Source organism: Ovis canadensis, chromosome 21, assembly GCF_042477335.2.
Source record: "Ovis canadensis isolate MfBH-ARS-UI-01 breed Bighorn chromosome 21, ARS-UI_OviCan_v2, whole genome shotgun sequence".
Lineage (NCBI taxonomy): Eukaryota > Metazoa > Chordata > Mammalia > Artiodactyla > Bovidae > Ovis > Ovis canadensis.
The window spans coordinates 39997099-40017500 of record NC_091265.1 but is presented as its reverse complement, the minus strand read 5'-3'; the positions used below and the strand labels follow the sequence as shown (position 1 = coordinate 40017500).

General features: G+C 44.0%; 1 protein-coding gene across 4 annotated transcripts in view; it reads left to right on the top strand.

The window, feature by feature from the left end:
- NELL1 (neural EGFL like 1) overlaps positions 1-20402 on the top strand; it is a 1018153-nt gene that overhangs the window by 85280 nt on the left and 912471 nt on the right. For all 4 annotated transcript variants that reach the window (XM_069565320.1, XM_069565321.1, XM_069565323.1 and 1 more), the window contains exon 3: positions 19880-20030. In XM_069565320.1, coding sequence (XP_069421421.1) covers positions 19880-20030 — 151 coding nt within the window. The remainder of the gene's footprint in view (positions 1-19879; positions 20031-20402) is intronic.

Genomic DNA, 20402 nt, shown 5'->3' with positions numbered 1-20402 from the left:
TTAGGAAGCTGCCCAACCCATAAGTGTGTTCTTCAGAGTGTGTGCTGGGGCCAGGGCAATCTTGGGAATGCAGCTTCTTGGACTTCTGCTTTCTTTTCTTTTTTAAATAATTTTATTTATTTATGGCTATGCTGGGTCTTCGTTGCTGTGCGGGCTCTTCTGTAGCTGCGGCAAGCGTGCACTATTCTCTAGTTGCAGTGTGCAAGCTTCTCATTGCAGTGGCTTCTCTCGTTGCAGTTCAGACTTCAGTAGTTATAGCTCCCAGGCTCTAGACCACAGGCTCGATAGCTGTGGGGCACAGGCTTAGTTGCTCTGTGGCGTTTGAAATCTTCCTCGATCAGGGATTGAACCTGTGTTTCCTACATTGGTAGGCAGATTCTTTACCACTGAGTCACCAGGGAAGCTCTGTTTTTTTCTTTTTTAATTTTTTTAAATTGTACTCACAAAGAATTGGACACAACTGAATCAACATGGTATACATACTTGATTTATGATGTTTTAATTTCTGCTATACAGCAAAGTGATTCAGTTACACTTATATATATTCTTTTAAAATATTCTTTTCCATTATGGTTTACCATAGGATATTGACTATAGTTCTCTGTGCTATACAGTAGGACCTGATAGTTTATCCATCCTGTATATAATAGTTGTTGCTGTTTTGTCACTAAGTCGTGTCCAACTCTTTTGTGACTCCATGCACTGTAGCCCACCAGGTTCCTCTGTCCATGGGCTTTTCCAACCAAGAATCCTGGGGCAGGTAGCCATTCCCTTCTCCAGGGGATCTTCTCGACCTGGGGATCAAACCTGGGTCTCCTGCAGTGGCAGGTAGGTTCTTTACCACTGAGCCACCGGCGAAGCCCGTATGTAATAGTTTGCATCTGCTAACGTCAGCCTTCCACTCTATTCCTCCCTCCGCCCCCTCCCCATTGGCAACTGCAAGTCTGTTTCCTATGCTAGACTTCTGCTTGGAATATTGCTTTTTTCCATATGTAACTTTGGAATCCTGTCTCTCTCAGTCTTGGAGTGACTGGCTGGAGAACAATTTTTTTTTTTTAGAGCCGTTATCTTGAAGGTGCCTCTAAAGCTCACTTATACATCGATCAATCAGCAGGCATTAAGTGTGATTCTGCTTTGCCGCCGGTGCCAGCCACTCTGCTGGGTCATGATTGCGCAAGAGGAACATGCAGGATGCTCTGCCCTTGGGGGCCCTGGATCCAGGTGCAGGGAGGAGAGAACCAGGAACATGTCACATTCATTCATTCATTCAGCAAATGTTTATTGCACACCCTAGTGATGGGCACTGTTCTGGCTAGATATGAGAGATGTAGCAGAGAAAAGACAGAGTCTCTGAGTTCATGACGCTTCAGTTCCAGCAGAGATAGGGAATCACAGTGAACAAGTATACTCATAAATTAGTAACTATAGGTAGTCGTAGAGACTATGCAGGAAATAAAATAGCAATACTGAAGAGAGAAAGAGAAGGAGAGGATTGACTCTAGGTAGGATTATGGAGACTTCCTTGCAGAGGTGGTATTTGAGCTGATGCCTGGGTGAAGAAGTCAGCCATGCAAAGATAATATTATTCCCGATCACTTACATGGTTAGTGATGAACACTTTTTAGGTGCTAGACATTGTTCTAAATTCTTTATGTTTGTTAACTCATTTCATTCTCAAAACAATCCATAATAATCCTACAAGGGAGATAGGTATTATGGGCCCAATTTTACAGAAGGGAAAACAGGTTAAATAACCCTGTTATTTATACCGTCAAGGTTAGGTGCAGTAAGTGGCAAAGCTGAGAACTGAATCCAGGCTGTTTTGCTCCCAGAACTGACATTTTTGGAAGAGCTGATACAAAACCCCTTGGATCAAACAAGTTTAAGGGGCACAAGGATGGCCTGTGTGGGTGAAGGTATCCAAGGAGGTTGGAGAGCGTGGCCAGGGCCAAAGTAAAAGCTTGGTCTTTGTTTCCGCCCCGGCAGCAGCACCAAGCCATGCAGCGTCTTTCAGTCATTGTAAGGAGTTAGGGTCTTTTTTCCCTTGCACTGGTGAAAAATGCAAGGACCTCCCCGCCTCCAAAGATACTTATGTCCTAATCCCCAGAACCTGTGATTGTTAATTTACATGATAAAAATAGCTTTGAAGATGTGATTAAGTTAAGGATCTTCAGGTGGGGAGGCTAGCCTGCCTTATCCAGCTGGGCCCAATAAGATGGAAACTGGAAGTTAAGTCAGGGAGGGTGAGTGATGTGCAGATAAAGGCAGAGAGAGATGGTAAGGTGCTGCAAAACTCACTTTGAGGATTAGGAAGGGGATGTGAACCAAGGAAAGCTGGAAAAGGCAAGGTAAGTTATTTCCCCTGGAGCTTCTGGAGGGTGGCAGGGTGGTCCTGCCCGCATTTTAGTTTTGTTCCAGGAAAACCCATTTCAGGCTTCTGACCTCCAGAACCATGAGATGATGAGTTTGTGTTGTTTTAAGCACTGAGTTTGCAGGCCTATGTTCCAGAAGCAACAGGAAACAACTACAGGCAGCTATTTGAGGGTTTAAAGAAAGTAGTTGAGGTGGTTGATAGGATATGATTTAAGTCTGAAAAGGATTTCCTTGTCGCTCCAATTGCTACATGAGAGAAAGTCAGAAAGTGGGGGAGAAGGGGAAAGACACAAAGCAAGTGGGCTTTGGAGGCTGCTGCAGCGTGGTAGGCAAGAGGATGGCGAGTCCAGGTGGTGATAGAGGCAGAGCTCAGGGCTGGCTGGATGTGCTGGAGACACCCTGACAGTAAGAGAGCAGGCAGAGGAGGGCGTGAAGGAGCCCCAGGCTGGCTGCAGAGGTGGGAGGAAAGCCAGAAGAATTCCGTGCCCAAAAGAGTGCCTGAAAAAGGAGGGAGAGGACAGCCACTGGAGGTTGCTGAGAGGTCAGTTAGGTGGAGGGTGGGGAACTGGCCACTGGATTTGGCAAGATGCAGGATGTAAGATGGATCACAGTGCGCGGTACTGGTCCGTGCAGCTACAGATACTGGCTGGAGTCTTTGCCCAGACCAAGTTTGTCCTACCAGGCCACAGAGAACAGTTGCCATAAATACGCATTTGAACGGGTGAAGAATGTTGGAGTGAAGGGATGGGAGAAGCCCCTTTGAATTGAGGGCTCCAGAGCTTCGTGGACTTGGTCTGGGCCTCAAGAGGAGATGGGCAGGATTTGGATAGGTGTGGAGAAGGTGGCTGGAGCTCTGGGTGGGGGAAGAGTTGAGATTGAACTGCATTCACGTGCTTTGTACCCCCAGGGCTCGGCTGAGAGCGCTTGTCCAAGGATCAGCTACCAACCAACCAAGCACTCGTGGTGGAGGGTGGGGTTTTCAGGTCATTCGTGGCTGAAAAGAATATCTGCTGACTAAGTCAGATCACACTCAGGTAGAAAAGATTGCTTGGAAACCTACCGAGCACCCTTTGAGATGAATTATCATGAAGATGCTATTTAATATACCAAAGGCATACTTCACTGAAGTGACTCAGCATGGTTACCCTGGGACAGGCCAGTTCCAAATTATTTCCAGTGGTGATGAAAGGCCAGTTTTCTCCCAAATCGATGTTTTCTTTTCTTTTTTTTTTTTAAGTCTTCAGTAAATGGGGATTGTAATTTGAACCCTTGGTCGTAGATTGCTTTTGGGAGGGCAGTTGTGGGGAATTGGTGAGAAGGATCCAGTAGTCGGAATGCAGTTGACTTTGAGTTCAGGCAAGCAGCAGCTCCAACAGTTTGTTTTAAGGGTTACATTAATGTTAATGGATTGGAAAACATCTCTGAAGGGGTCAGTTTTCAAGTCTGTGAGAAACCACACCAAGGGCCCTTTGCTGCACAAGTGCCCACGTTTCCTGGAGCTTCTGTTCAAAGCCTGGAGTTTCAGGGGCCTGGAGAGCTTTGCTGTCCCTCCTCAGGACAGAGTTTGAAAGGCCAATAATTACTCACTTTTTCCAGGAATCAAGAAGCACACCCAGTGGCCAACACAGATAGATAAATAGTGAGGGAGACCTTCCCAGCAGTGATTCTGGAACTAATTAGCTAACAAGGCATGTAATTAGATTAAAACGTGTGATCTAAGAGCTGACGATGCGCTTTTTAGGACAGCGAAAATAAAGGAGCTGAAAGAAAGCATTCCACTGAGGAGTTCCAAGTTACTGTCCCTTTGGAAATATTCAGGACACTTGAAATAACAGCAAAGAGAACTTGTCCGGCGGCCACGCCAGCCAGTGTGTGCCCTGACAGGTGGTCAGCATCAGGCTGGGGAGGGGCAGTGCTGAACAGAGAGGGTACCTCATTCAGCACTTAGTTATTGCTGTATTACTTGGGGCCGGTGCTTCTCTTTGTTGTGGGAAAGATTTCTTTTTCTCTCCTTCCCACAGCGTAGTGAGATGTTCCCATATTACTTTCTTGGCATGTATAGTGACCAGGTCTGCCCTACCCTAATGGACCAATTATGTCTGGAATGACCTTCTGTGGCTCTCGTCTTTTTCCTTCCACCTAGCTGGAGAGAAAGAAAAATTAAATTAAAAAATTTTTTTTGCTGTATTGTGAGGCGTCTGGGATCTTAGTCCCCTGACCAGGGATTGAACCCAGGTTCTCAGCAGTGAGAGCACAGAGTCTTAACCACTGTACCGCTGGGTAATTCCTGAAATCACACATGTGAGCTTTGCTAAGCTCTCTCCCTCTCCCCAGGTGCAGACTTCTGCAATGCAGACCCCCCACTCTGTCCAGTGTGGCGTCATAACCCTTTACCTCTGACTGGGACCCCAGTGGAGTAGATCCTACCTGTGGCCCTCCCCTCATTCGCTACTACTCATTCATTCCTTTGCCTCTGTCTGGGGTAATTCTACCCTGTTGGTCCCAAGTGCAAAGTCTGTGCAGTTTCTGGGGTAAAATATTGGAAGCCACCAAAATAATTTCTCATTGAACTTCTCCCAGTTTGCTAATTAATATTATTTTGGTCATTGCAGTCTGTTGTGCAGTTGGAACAATTTCCCGGAGGCAAGAAGTCAGATATTCATCCACAGAACCAACTAAATTCCTTGCTTGTGAGGGATAAGACTGTTTCATCAGGAGTACTTTCCTATGGTTTGATACTTAGCTTTCCTGGTGGCTCAGATGGTAAAGAATCTGCCTCTAATGCAGGAGACTGGAGTTCGATCCCTGGGTTGGGAAGATCCCCTGAAGAAGGGAATGGCTACTTGCTCTAGTACTCTTGCCTGGAGAATACCATGGACAGAGGAGCCTGGCAGGCTAGAGTCCATGGGCTTGCAAAGGGTCAGACATGACTGAGGTTGTGGACTTTGAAGAGGGCTTTCTGGCCTGATAAACAGGGGAGCTTGGATTCCTGATAGAAAAGTTATGTGATAAAGATACCTTCAGTCAGACACATGCTTAGAGCTGTTCGCTTATCTTCAGTGAGAAGATGCTAGCTTTGTTTTGAAGCTGGAAAGAGAAATAGCCAGTGTTGTTTTCTATCAGGCTGCACACGGGCTTATCCAGAAGAGTGTCACTTTCTGCTCATTGATGCCACAACTATCTCTTTGCGCACAGAGCCACAGGAGCTTACCTTTGAAACATTAGCTGTTCATCCTCATAATTGCTCCATCCTCTAATTTAATGAAAACCCATTAAACTGAAACAATAATTAAAATGAGACATCATCTCTGTAGGAGGTTTGCATATTAAAATCACAGTGCATTTCAACGCAGGCAGATTTTTATTCTTGAGCAGCATTCGAAGCAACATGTAAAAATGATTTATAATGAATAATCATGAATTAGAGAGCTTGCGGTCGAGCATGATGCCTCACTATTTACTGTTGAGTTGGAGTAGATATGGCAAGGTCAAGGCCAGTGTAGCATTGAAAATGTCTCTCTTAAGCCTGAGAGTTGGGATTGCACAAAAGGGAACCAATCCTATTTGGGTCGGACCCCTGCTCCAGACTTTTCAAGCAGGCTGGTGAGTGCACTCAGTATATGGGACAGTTGAGAGTTTTGGAGGAGGAGTGCCCCTTTGATAGGGGAGAGCTGGCATTGGAGTGAAGTGGAGAAGTTTAAAGATTCTTTGTCTGGGGACTAGGGAATTCATACAGAAATACCCAGAAAGAGCTGAAAATTTGTGGGGCAAATTATGTAACTTCTACAAGCCAGAGATTCCTTATCTTGAAAGTGAGGTTATTAATGCCTACCTAGTGGGTTTTTGGGCTTGCCAGGTGGTGCTGCTGGTAAAGAACCTGCCTGGCAATGCAGGAAATATAAGAGATGCGGATTCCCTGGGTTGGGAAGATCCCCTGGAGGAGGGCATGGCAAACCACTCCAGTAATCTTCCCTGAAGAATTCCATGGACAGGGGAGCCTGGGTGGCTACAGTCCATAGGGTTGCAAAGAGCTGGACACTTTGGACACTGAAGCGACTTGGCACACACGCACATGCTTGCACAATGGATTATTATGAATGTGAAATGTGATCCTGTGTGTGAACCCACTGGTAAATGTTAAAGCTCAGACTTCCCATGTGTAGACTTCTAAGCTGTCTGTGCAAAGCGACTCAGAAATGATGTCCTAAAGAGAGGCCAGCGTGGAGGAAATACAGAGCACAAGCTATATAGTGGGCACACTCCGTGACTCCTTACTGAGCCCGGCCCTGTGCGTAGTATTACCACTGTGTTACAGGCGGGGCAACTCAAGGATGAAGGAAGGAAGCTAAGTTGCCTAAAGTCTCACAGAGGCTCCATGGTGGAGCTGGTATCCAGGCACCAGTTGGGCTGAGATGAATGATCGGGGCTGAGAGGCAGTGGTGAGTCGTGGTTGACAGTAGACAGATCTGAGTTTGAAATCCAGTGGCAATACTTAAATACAGAGCTTCTTAACTCTTCATACCTCATTCATAAGATGGGAATAACAATACTGACATTGCTGGGCTGCAGGTGAGGACTGAATTAGAAAGTATATTTAAGCCCATTGCTTAAATAGATTAAATATATTTAAGTGTATTTGATTTAGCACATAGCAAAAATTCAAAGATGTTTGGATGTTGATTGTTTGGCTAGACCTAGATTGGATTCATAGGAAGCTTCATAAGCTCTGCCAGCTTTTTAAGAGGAGAGGGTTAGAACTGACCACTCACCATGCCTCCAGCCATGGCTGGCGACCCTTGCTCACTTGCCCGTTATCCTCCTGCTGGGCCCTCCTGGCAAGGTGGGGACTGGCATAGCTTTGTACACTCCCATCCTCTAGGTCTCAGGGCCTGCCCTACCTGTTTTCCAAATAAACAATTGGCCAGTGCTTCCCCTGTGGCAGACACTGTTTTGAGAGCTTAACACATATGAATCAATTTGATGTTCATACTGCTTTTATGGGATAGATGGAATTTTATTCCCATTTTACAGATGAGGAAGCTGAGGCACAGAGAGGTTAATGGGTCCATGGTCACATATCTGGTATGTGGGGAAGCTGGAATCTGAGCCAGTCAGGCTCCATAGTCTGAGTGCTTAACCGCTACCCTGCACTGCCCCTTGTTGGGAGGATCAGGTCTCTGAGGGGAAGCTCTCTGGTCCTGTTTCAGGCTATTCTAGCCTTGTATTCCCTCCTAAGAATTCCTACTTTGCTTCTGCCTCTGAACTGAACAACTGAGCAGTTCCCGTTTGTCTATGTTTGGGTCTTTATTACTCGATGCTTAGCCCCTGGCAGATAAAAGATGCGTCTCAAGTTTTGTGTCCATAATTCTTGGTTCAGAAGAGTGCTCAATAAAGGTTTTCAAGGTGAGGAATTAATGAGCGAATGATTGGAAGAATAGCTGAGTAGTCGGCAGAGGGCGCGGCCCAGGACTGTCCTCATGTCTTCTGCAGGAACCCGGAGAGCACCATGTGCTAGGAGAGTTGCCTGTGTTTGACAGCCTCTGTGCATCAGGATGTGGTGGGCATCCCTCTGCACCCTCGGACTCTTGACCATGACTGCGGATTAAAATGACGCTTGACTCAACTGCTAGTTATTACAGAAATAGGCCTCAAATCCCATCAGCCTGAGCTGCTATGAACTGTGGGGAGGGGGGTGGTTCTGTGTTGAAATGCCCCTGCAGGCCATTCTGGGAGCTGACTGGTCCCCTGCATTAAGGAGGGGAGTGGTATTCTATGGGAAGCCAGAGCTGGTTGAGCTTGGCTGGAGTGGGGGTTAAGGGGGGTCTTATTGATTTAAAGAGGCGCAATTTCATGATTGAAAGCTGGAGAGTTGCTACTTATTTTCTTTTCGGATGCCCTTTTTGCTTCTCCTGTTTCTATAATGTGCTCTTATATTTTTAGCATAAAATTGATTGTTTTTTCCTTACAGTAATTCTCAGAGGAGATCTGGAAAATTGAGACATGGTGAAAGAAGAAAAATATAACCCAGATTAGCCTCCAATGTTAACATTTTGATTGAAGGCCATTTGTATATTTCTGCTATGCATCACTAAATACATTTTTCTATACTGATATGTCATTATGCATGCAGTTGCATCCCTGTTTGATATTATTACCTAGGAATTTTCTGTTACTCTAATACTTTTGATGTTATATTATCCTGTGTAATTTTCCATTGGTTATATGCAGTCTAATTTATAACCATTCCCTAGGTAGCTTTTTTGCTATACAGTGAAGTATTCCCTCTTCTCACCCCCCTAGTTTTAATGAGATATAATTGGTGTATAACATTGTATTAAAGTTACAGCATAATGATTTGATGTATGTATACTGCAAAGTGATTACCTCAATAAGCTTAGTTAACATTCATCACCTTCCATCATTACATTTTTTTTCTATGATGAGAACTTAAGATCTACTCTTAGCAACCTTCAAATATATAATACAGTATTAACTACAGTCACCATGCTTTTCACTACATCCCTAGAACTTACTTATCTTAGAACTGCAAGTTTGTAGTTTACACAATGCAGCCTTTATTAAAAATCTTTATCAGACTCTTGTTTTCCTGTCCTGTGATTCAGATAGAGTTGGCATCCACGCTTTACCTCTGTCTCTGCTTTGAGGATTCCACTGAGATGGGGGTGGAGGTATGAGGATTATGGAGGAGAACTTGATCACTGGTAGGTTATGGTGCTAATATAGGGAGATTTCCTAATATAGGCTAATATAGGCTTCCTAGGTGGCGTTAGTAGTAAAGAATCTGCCTACCAATGCAGGAGGCACAGAGAAGCGGGTTCAGTTCCTGGGTCTGGGAAGATCTCCTGGAGGAGGAAATGGCAACCCACTCCAGTATTCTTCACTGGAGAATCCCATGGACAGAGGAGCATGGTGGGCTACAGTTCATGAGGTCGCAAAGGGGTGGGCATGGCTGAGCACACACAGGGAGACAGCCTGCAGAGGACTGGTTTGCTGACTTCCTAATGATCAGCGGATGCCTTGATTTTCCTTACTGGTATTTTTAAATGTTGAGAAGAGGGGTTCGGTTCCCCCACCGTGCTCATCTAATTAGTAAAATCATGGGGACATCTGAATCTCTTGAGTCACATAGGAATTTTAAAAAATTAGCACCATGTGTCACAGGATCCTTTGGGTTTAGTCTCTGAATGAGCTAGGGGTGCTTTGCTGGCTTTATTATTCCTTAGGCAGCTTATTATTTTAATGTCATTTTCTCTGCAGGTTGGGGTTATAATTGAGTGTCTTTGGTAAACCCCTTCTGTTGGGTCCCAGACTTTGGAATCAAGATATATTACTAGTGCAGCAAATAGCTTTTGAGGTTTCACCACACACCAGGCACGATGCTGAGTGTGAGTATCTATTGATAAACCATTTTCTATGGAATCGAATGCAGTGGGCATGATAGTAGTTAATGAAGTGATGGCACAATATAATGATTATTCACGTAAAACCTTGATATTTATAAGAAGTCCAGTGATGGTAACATAGGGAATACAAGGTCTGGGTGGTCAGGGAAAGATGGCCTGAGGACTAACAATTAAGTTGGTATTCACAGAAGCGAGAAGGGAGGTCACTGCAAATGGAACGTACCAGGGTGGGAAGGAACCCGGCCCTGAGAAGAAGAGACAGGAGCTTGTGTGGCTCGAGTGCAGGACAAGGTGGGTAGGAGACAGGAAAAGAGAATGAAAGTGAACATAAGCAGGGGTGCCAGGCGAATGCCGTGGAGTGTTCTGATCGACTCTGCTGAGGACTCAAGTTTTTTCTCTAGTCACAGGCTGTGTGACTTTGGGCAAGCCATTCTCTGTGCTCAGAGTTTGACTCTCTGTGCCTCAGTTTCCTTACCTATAAAATGGGGGAATGTTATTTAGCTCAGGGGTTATGCAAATAGATTGTTCATAAATATTTTCTGAGTGAGTAGTGTCAGGCACTGGGTATATGATGATTTGTCCCTTTCCCACATGTACCAAGCACTGAGATCATACGTACTGGCAAACAGTAGGCCTGGCACAGTGAAGGCTGTAGCATATGGAACCAGCCTGCCAGGTTGGAATCTCAGAACCGTGGCCTCCTAGTCCAATATCTTTTCAGAAAATCATTTATGTTCTGTAAAACTTAGTTTTCTCAAATGTAAAGTAGGAAAAATAGTAATGGCTATTCCTCAGATTATTGTAATTAGAGAATACATGTAAAGTAGTTAACTCTGCCCTTGTACCATAATATACCATACACATATTTGCTTTTTATTATCCTGGCTTCTGAAGCTAATGGACGCTTAATGGGATATTATTGTGAACTTGTTAGTGGAGATAGGAATCCCTTACATATTAAGTGGGAGGCTCTTGGTGTTCCTACTACTTTCTGCTTGTGATTTCGGCTGCTTTGAAAGTACTTAGATCAATAGCATCTGAATTTCTCAGAGAAGGGCCCCAGGACCTAACGGTGGACATGTACGCCTCTCCACACAGCAGCACTTGCCCTCTGGAGAGTTGGCAGTTCTGAAATGGCAAGTTTCCTCTCTACTTAGAAATGAAAAGCCGACTGTCATTTCAATTTAGCAAGTGTTGCTTTACCTTTCAGGGCAATCTTAACCACAAGCTTATGTGGGACTCAGGCTAGAAGGATGTGCCATGTCTATAACAAGATTCTGCCATGTGTTGAAGTTCTTAGTGTACACATGCTGTGATTACCAAGATGTCGCCTGAGTTCATCAGTCAAGGCTGCCCTGCTGTGTTTGTTTTGTCCTATTTCTGCTGGTTTTGCTCTCTTGACTCACTGATCAGGGGAGAGTTTCCTCCAATATCAGACTGAATAGTTGCTTTTCTGCTAAGAGTTTTAGGGAGAGAGGCTTGCAAAGAAAGAAGAATGCTAGGATAATGCAAAATATGTGGGTAATGAAAGGTTCAAAGCGATCTGCAAAGAATGCCCTCTTCTCTCTGTTTCTCCTGTCTAGTAAATGCTGGTTCATCTTTTTGACTCAGCCTCAAAGATGCATCTTATGTGATGTCATCCCCAGGCTCCCTTCCTCTTTTTGTGCCCTGGTTTTCACCAAGTAACTGTCTTGCTTATGTAGTTATCCTTGACGGCAGAAATTGTGTTTTGACCTTTTTGCTGGTACCTGGCACACAGTAAACACAGGTATGTTTGCTGACAATGAAAATCATCACCTTTCTTACACTGTATGTCAAGGAAAAGGGAAATGAAGTTGCTTCTAGATTAGGTAGAGAAGAGCTTGTGAATACCACCGGTTAATTTCTTTCCTGCTCCACTCCTCAGCCTCCTCCCTTCATCTAGCACGGTTTTACTGATGGTTGATTATCATATTAGCATTTTTAGTCTTTCTTGAAAATTGACTAAGTAGAGCCATTTCATCCTAGGAAGGAAAAAACACTTAACCCTTGCTGCTGAGTTAGCACTTCTTAACTAAATCAGGCAAAACCTCTTGAGTATTTGGAATGACATTGTCTTTTCTCTCTGTTTTTTAAAGTGTAAAATGTTCACTATGAGTGGTGGTTATGTAGGAAATTACCTTGGTGCAATGGTAGCCTCCAAGTATACTCCCAGAAGTCACACAATTGAAAGCCTCACAGGTCGGCCAAATTCATGTGCTTGAATCATGTGGCTTATCAAATCAATTAGAAATACCCAAAAGGAAGCAGGGAACCAAGAGTTGCTAGGGTTCAGGTAGGGTGAGGGGAGAAGGATGGGCTAACCCACCGGGTTCCTGGGTTACGTGTTGGTTCTCTAGTCTGTCTTTCTCTCAGTCTCCTCTCTAATGCTGTGGCTACAAGGACAGTATCTGAGGTTATTAAAAAGAGGTTCAGCAGATAGGAGATGCCTAGCCCCAGTGTGTTTCCTCTTAATAGCGAGACTTGGGCAAATATGCCTGGCCACAGCTGTAGTTCACCAGTTAATTCGGTGAGCACCAATGGGTTCTATTAACGTTTCTGAGAGAGAGAGTAGAGATGGGACCAGCATGGGAATAGAATGAGTGTCAGAGATGGATGTCAGATTTGGGGACGACAGAGCGGCCGTTCTGAAGGGGGCTATTGTACATTGTGACTTGGTCCTCCCACCCCCTTCTATTTGTAAGTGATACTCTTATTCAGTCCTTTGTATCTACGTTCAGCATACTTATGGTGCAATTATTGGGTATATGTTTAGCACATTTCAAAGATTTCTAAATTTTTATCTATCTTTAACATGTCTACGAGTTTATCTCAGATTGGGAAGATCCTCTGGAGAAGGGCATGGCAACGCATTCCAGTATTCTTGCCTGGTGATTCCCATGGACAGAGGAGCCTGGAGGGCTGCAGTCCATCGGGTCACAAAGAATTGGACACAACTGAGCGACTAACACACACACACACACACACACACACACACACGAGGTTTATAAATTCCACTTATTTTTCTTGTTCTCTCAAGAAGAACTGAATATTCTCAAATAATGCAGCAAACCCGCATTGTAGTGATCCCATACACATAGAAGTATAATATTCATGATAGGTTCTCACTAACTGGTTTTCATCAGTTGCCCTTTTAACTCTAGGGAAAAAAAGCAGGCTACTGCAAAAATAGGTGACATACACTGTTTTCAGAAATTGATCACAGTTTTTATCGTTGTCTTGGAAAATCGGCAGAAAAAATATAGAACCTGGGTTTTTTATAGATGGGAAGTGCCCTCAGTACCATCTTGCTATTGACTTAGGAGCAGGGGAAACTGATTCACAGAACCGTTGAACTAGGAAACAACTTGGAGACCATGGAGTTCAACTGTTTAAATTTTAAGATACAGTGTGTGAGGATCAGAGATCAAGTATCTTATCTAAGATCACACAGCTTAGTTATCTGCAGAACTTAGTCTTTAGTTCCTTGAAACCTGGTCCAATTATTATTGTAAAAGGAGTAGGATTTCTTATATTTTTCAGTGGCTGAAGTATGGTAAACATTTATTTGAAATAGCTTTTTATTTTGACAATGAAAATGTACATAAAATCTCAATTTATCAAAGTACATGTTTCTTTTCTTTCTTTTATTTTTTTACATTTCACTCTGAGTGCTAATGGGTTCTCCTTACTTCAACATGCCAATCATTTACAATGATAAATGAGAAAAGCTGGTAAAAGACATATTCAGCTTTCTAAGGGGGCTGGGCTGGATTAGTGCATTAGCTGGAGTGTCCTACAAGGAGGAATAGGCTAAACTGGCACTGGCAATCATTTTAATTTGATAGTCACTTAAGAAGGACTCATTTATCTGCTAGTTGTCCGAAGGTATCATGCTATTTTCTGACTGTAATATTTGTGGTTACTTGAAGTAACAATGTAAACACTATAAATGACATAAATGGAAAACTTACAGAGATGTGTATTTCCATAACTGTAACAGGAAAGCAGTGTTCCTGGCTTTCCTGTGAATGAGCCCACTGTCTGCATGGTGATGCTCTGTTCCCACCACCTCCGTGCCACATCATCGCGCTGGGTTTAGGGCAGCCAAGAGTGGAGAAGAGACCTGTTTGATACTCATATGATATCACTTATGTGCAATTTAAAACCAATACAAATGAACACACTGGCAAAATAGAAACAAACTCAGATTTAGGGGCTTCACTGGCTCAGTGATAAAGAAGCTGCCTGCCAATGCAGGCAGGTGGGTTTGATCCTGGGTCAGGATGATCCCCTGGAGAACAAACTGGCAACCCTCTCCAGTATTCTTGCCTGGAGAATCCCATGGACAGGGGAGCCTGGCAGGCTACAGTCCGTGGGGTCACAGAGTCGGACCTGACTTAGCAACTATGCAGATACACAATGGAAAATACATTAGTTAATTAATTGAGTAATCTTGATTGACTATGCCAAAGCCTTTGACTGTGTGGATCACAATAAACTGTGGAAAATCCTGAAAGAGATGGGAATACCAGACCACCTGACCTGCCTCTTGAGAAACCTATATGCAGGTCAGGAAGCAACAGTTAGAACTGGACATGGAACAACAGACTGGTTCCAAATAGGAAAAGGAGTACCTCAAGGCTGTATATTGTCACCCTGCTTATTTAACTTATATGCAGAGTTCATCATGAAAAACGCCATCTATTAAAAACGCTGGGCTGGAAGAAGCACAAACTGGAATCAAGATTGACAGGAGAAATATCAATCACCTCAGATATGCAGATGACACCACCCTTATGGCAGAAAGTGAAGAGAACTAAAAAGCCTCTTGATGAAAGTGAAAGAGGAAAGTGAAAAAGTTGGCTTAAAGCTCAACATTCAGAAAACGAAGATCATGGCTTCTGGTCCCATCACTTCATGGGAAATAGATGGGGAAACAGTGTCAGATTTTATTTTGGGGGGCTCCAAAATCACTGCAGATGGTGATTACAGCCATGAAATTAAAAGACGCTTACTCCTTGGAAGAAAAGTTATGCCAACCTAGATAGCATGTTGAAAAACAGAGACATTACTTTGCCAACAAAGGTCCGTCTAGTCAAGGCTATGGTTTTTCCATTGGTCATGTATGGATGTGAGAAGTGGACTGTGAAGAAAGCTGAGCGCTGAAGAATTGATGCTTTTGAACTGTGGTGTTGGAGAAGACTCTTGAGAGTCCCTTGGACTGCAAGGCGATCCAACCAGTCCATTGTGAAAGAGATCAGCCCCAGGATTTCTTTGGAAGGAATGATGCTAAAGCTGAAACTCCAGTACTTTGGCCACCTAATGCGAAGAGTTGACTCACTGGAAAAGACTCTGATGCTGGGAGGGATTGGGGGCAGGAGGAGAAGGGGATGACAGAGAATGAGATGGCTGGATGGCATCACTGACTCGATGGACGTGACTCTGAGTGAACTCCGGGAGTTGGTGATGAACAGGGAGATCTGGCGTGCTGCTATTCATGGGGTCGCAAAGAGTCGGACACGACTGAGCGACTGAACTGAACTGACTGAGTCTTGATTGAATGCCTGTTTCCTGCCAGCCACTAAGAACTGTGGATGCAACAGGGAATAAATAAGTATGTCTGCACTCCTGATGCTTACAGTCGAGGGAGGAAAGAAAGGAAGTAAAGTAAGAAACATGGAACAAGGTTATGATAAGTGATGCAAGGAAATAATTGATCACAGGACATGATAGGTGGGGAAATCACCAAAGTGGCGTATGAGATTAATGGGGGTTCTGTTGGAGGGAGTGGCCAAGAGGTTGCATATGCAGTGAGAGCTGGAGAAGGGGTAGGTAGGCAAGAGTTAACTTGTGTGTGACCGTGCAGGCCATGCTGAGGAGCCTGATTTTACCCTGGAAGTGATGGGAAGCCACTGGAAGGTTTTATGCAGCAGATGGAAGTGACCCTGACTTCTTGGGCTGCTGTGTGGGTGGCAGAGGAGGGAAGGCAGCCTGGAGACTTTGAGGATGCTATTGGAGAGATGATGGCAGCTTGGACAAAAGTTTGAGTGGGGCCAGGAAGAAATAAACAGATGCCAGCTGCCGGAGCCCTCATGATACGTTCTTGGATTGAATATGGAGGGTGGAGAAAAAGAAAAAATCGACAACAATTGCTAGTTTTTTGACCTTAGGAAGTGAGTCATTCCATTTGCAAAGACTGGGAACTCTAGGAGAAAATAGAGGGTCATTGGAGAGAAAAAGAGCTCAGTGGTGGATACAACTTGAAATGATATTCAGTGTGCACGTGGAGATCGTCCGGAGGCCATTGCATATATGAGTCTGTTACTTAAAGGAGAGGTTAGGGTTGCAGATATAAAATTTTGGGGTCATTGACCATCAGATTTGATCATATCCCTCAGGGAAAATTGAGAGGTGAGGACCCCCATAACTGATCTGATATTCATCATTCCCCCAGTCAGCCTGGTGATTAATCATGGCTCTCTTTTCACTGGTTCTAAGCTTCAGAATCCTCTATGAGCTCTCTATGCAGCCACCACCAGTCAGTTGAATCCTAACTGATGAGTAAAGAAGGAAGTAGCATAAAGGAAAAAAATAAATCTAGATGTTAATCTCAACCAAGACTTTTTACCTGGCACTAAATTTTAAGTGAAACTGATTGCAAGGCTCTTTGCCCAGCGGTAATAATAATAAAAATAACATTAACAAACATTGGCTAATGGTCTCTAGTTTGCAGAGTGATTTGTCCATACATTTAATAGGTTTTCAATATCTTTATGGAAAGTATGGAAAGTCCTATCACTTCATGGCAAATAGATGGGGAAAAAGTGGAAACAGTTATGGATTTTATTTTCTTGGGCTCCAAAATCACTGCAGATGGTGACTGCAGCCATGAAATTAAAAGACTCTTACTCTTTAGAAGGAAAGCTATGACCAACCTAGACAGTGTATTAAAAAGCAGAGACATCACTTTGCTGACAAAGGTCTGTCTGGTGAAAGCTATGGTTTTCCCACTAGTTATGTATGGATGTGAGAGTTGGACCATAAAGAATGCTGAGCACTGAAGAAATGATGCTTTCAAATAATCAATCCTAAAGGAAATCAATCCTGAATGTTCATTGGAAGGACTGATGCTGAAGCTCTGGTACATTGGCCACCTGACGCATAGGGCTGATTCATTGGAAAAGACCCTGATGCTGGGAAAGATTGAGGGCAGGAGGAGAAGGGGACGACAGAGGATGCGATGGTTGGATGGCATCACTGACACAATGGATGTGAGTTTGAGCAAGCTCCGGGAGATAGTGAAGTCCATACCACAGTCCATGGGGTCACAAAGAGTCTGACATAGCTTAGCAGCTGAATAACAGCAACAATAGATAGTCTTTTGCTAGAATTTTGTAAAAGGCATAGAAGCATTCCCTAAGTGACTCTTATATCAGCCCTTGGCAGAAGCCTGACAGCATACCACTTAGTAGTAAAGTAGGGAAGGCCTTTCTCTAGGCAGGAAAGCAAATGACACCCAGGTATGTTTTCTGTGGGTAGAGTGTTCTTGGTTTGGGCCATTCCTTAGTAGAGTAACAACCTTACTTCTGTGGACATAAAAAGATTAGTCACAACCTAAAAGTTGAGTTCAGTTCAGTTGCTCAGTCATGTCTGACTCTTTGTGGCCCCGTGGACGGTGGTACGCCAAGCTTCCCTGTCTATCACGAGCTCCCAGAGCTTACTCAAACTCATTATGTTTCATTCACTGGAAATTTTTAGGACTTAAGCCTGGGAGGCAGCACCTCAATTAACCCTGAGAGAACTGCTCCAAGGAGGCGAGGAGAGGGGCCAGGTTATGTAGAAATTTTGCAACAAAAGGTAGGTAGTTGGAAGTCAAAAGATTATTTTAAATTAAAGAAAACCAGGTAACCCAAGTTAAGGAATTTAGTGCTTTTCTGTGTATGGAAAGATGCAAGTGTCTGGGCTCCCTGAAATCATTCCTCCGCACCTCACATATCTGCAGGCCAGTATCCTGTTTTCGCATCTTGAGTTTCCTCAGGGGAAACTGTAGGAAGTGGCTGTAGTCTGATGGCTGATATTAATAGCAGAGATTCTTCCTTCCTGAGTTCCCTCACCTGCTCACCCGCCTCCAGTTCACCTTCCGAAGGTCTCGCCAGCTCACCTTCTGTGGTGGCTGCAGTTGCTGTTGACTGTGCATGCTTTGTTTACGGACATGGCAGGAAATAATTAATTTCTTACTTCCCACCATCTGTAGCCTAGACTCCTACAGCTGGAAGACTGTGTTCTTTTCTGCGCTGCAAATGGCACACGTGTAGGATTGAAATGGCAACGTGTAGGATTATAGGCGATGCAGCTGGGGGGACTGTGAGGAATCACCTAGTCCATCCCCCTCATTTTGCAGTTGAAAAGACTGAGGCTTGAGGTCAAGAATTTGAGGGTTTCTTTTTGTTTAAAAGCCACTCTTTAGAAGGAGGAGGTTCAAGGTCCTAATAGGAGTCTGTGATATTGCTTGGGCGACAGGGCCTTTGTAATTCTGTTTTTCTTTTCTTTTTAAAAACTCTTTATGCAATTTTTTTTTGTTTTTTTTTTTTTCTTTATGCAATTTTTAAAGGTTGCTTTCCATTTACAGCTGCCACAGAATCGTGGGTATAGTCTCGTGTTGCACAGTATATTCTCGAGCCGCACAGTTTATGCCTCCCCTCCCCCACCGTGTACAGTCACTCCCCTCCCCTTTCTCCTCTGGTGACCACTGGTTGATTCCCCATCTGTGAGTCTTGCTCCTTTCTTTGGTATGTTCACTAGATTATTGTAGTTTTTAGATTCCACATATGTGATATCATACCGTATTTGGCTTTTCTCAGTCTGGATTATTTTACTTAGCATAATGCCTATGTCCATTCATGTTTCCGCAAATGGCAGTATTTGATTCTATTTTTATGGCTGAGTTAGGATTCCATTATATGTATATCACAGCTGCTTTACCCATTCGCTTGTCGATGGACACTTGGGTTATTTCCTGTATCTTGGCTATTGTAAATAATGCAGTTCTATAATATGTTTTTCAAGGGTTGCTCAGGCAGTCCTAGAGAAATAACCAAGAGTTACCATACGTATCACCCTATCGCTTGCAGAGGACATTGGCAGGTCATGAGAGGGCCACCAATCCTCTGAATACTTTTTCTCTAATTCCAGTCCCTTGGTGCCCACTTTCTGGTGCCAGAAAGTATAGTGTAAAATAGTGGTGTGACACCCAGTTTTATCATGACAAGGGTGAGTCTGAAACCATGAGGGATCTCTCATTATGCGGATGTTGCAGAAAGAAGGATTCCTGTCTAGGAGCAGGATTCGCCGAACTCACACACCCCTAGACCTGCTGAATTGGCCTCAACTTTAATAAATATTTCATGAGGACAGTCATTTACTGGATGTGTACAGAAATTCCAGGCACACTGATGGATCCTGAGCATGCCTTGTATTTATTCTTTTAGCAGAAGCACAGTTGTCTGGCATTATTAGCTCTAGTAAATCTCTCCTGGTCACAAAGCGAGGACATATTTCCCTAGATGTGTGTGGAGAGATGGAAGCTGAGGCCACGGGAAAGGGGAAATGAGAGCCTGCTGAGTGGCACTGGATCCTATTAGACTCAGGATTTTCTGAATTTTGGACACCATTGATCTGACTGCCTCTCAGCCTATTTTCAGCAACCTAATCTGTTTGCAGCAGGCCAAATTGCTCCACGTCCCATCAACATCGCTGATGTTGATGTCAGAAAAATCACTGACTGGCCAATTGTGGACTTGTCAAAGTGACAAGTGGGGATGATGGCCGGGACAGCATTCCCAGGCTTTGCCTTGAGTGCAGGCAGCCATGTGGAGTGGTGGGTGGCACCTGAAAATGGAAACTATTGACAAGAAGGGCAAAGGGGAAAGATACCCTGGATCCTCCAGACAAGGCATTTTTAACTGTGTGTCTTTCTTCCTTTTCCCTCTCGTATTCCTTCTCCTCTTTTCCCATCTGTATTTCTTCTTACCTTCCCCTTCTCCTGCTCCTTGACCCCTCAGATGCAGAAAGAGAGATCCACGCAGCCCCTCATGTGAGTGAGAAATTAGTTCAGCTGTTCCGGAATAAGAGTGAGTTCACCTTTCTGGCCACTGTGCAGCAGAAGCCATCCACGTCAGGAGTGATCCTGTCCATTCGAGAACTGGAACACAGGTAAGAAAGCACAGTCTGCTTCTCAAGATCTACCTGGCATTCATCACTACACAAAATGTAAAGGGTGCCACTCCAGGAAAATGTTTGGCTGGATGAAACCTTGGGGCTGTTGAACACATTTGTGGACTTACTTTGCATTAAGAATTTATTTGGGGTGAAGTGGCTTTCTTGTTTGCTCTCCAAGGACCACTCGTGAGTGTCTTTCTCACCTATTTTGTATCTCCTGATAGACTTCGCTCATATAAAACCACATTCTATCCATCAGATTTAGGTCACCAAGTTAAGTGGTTATATTTACCAGCAACCTCCAATAGGCCTTCATTGTGTTTATTTTATAGGAACTGTGCTTGACCCTGGGAATATTAAGATGAA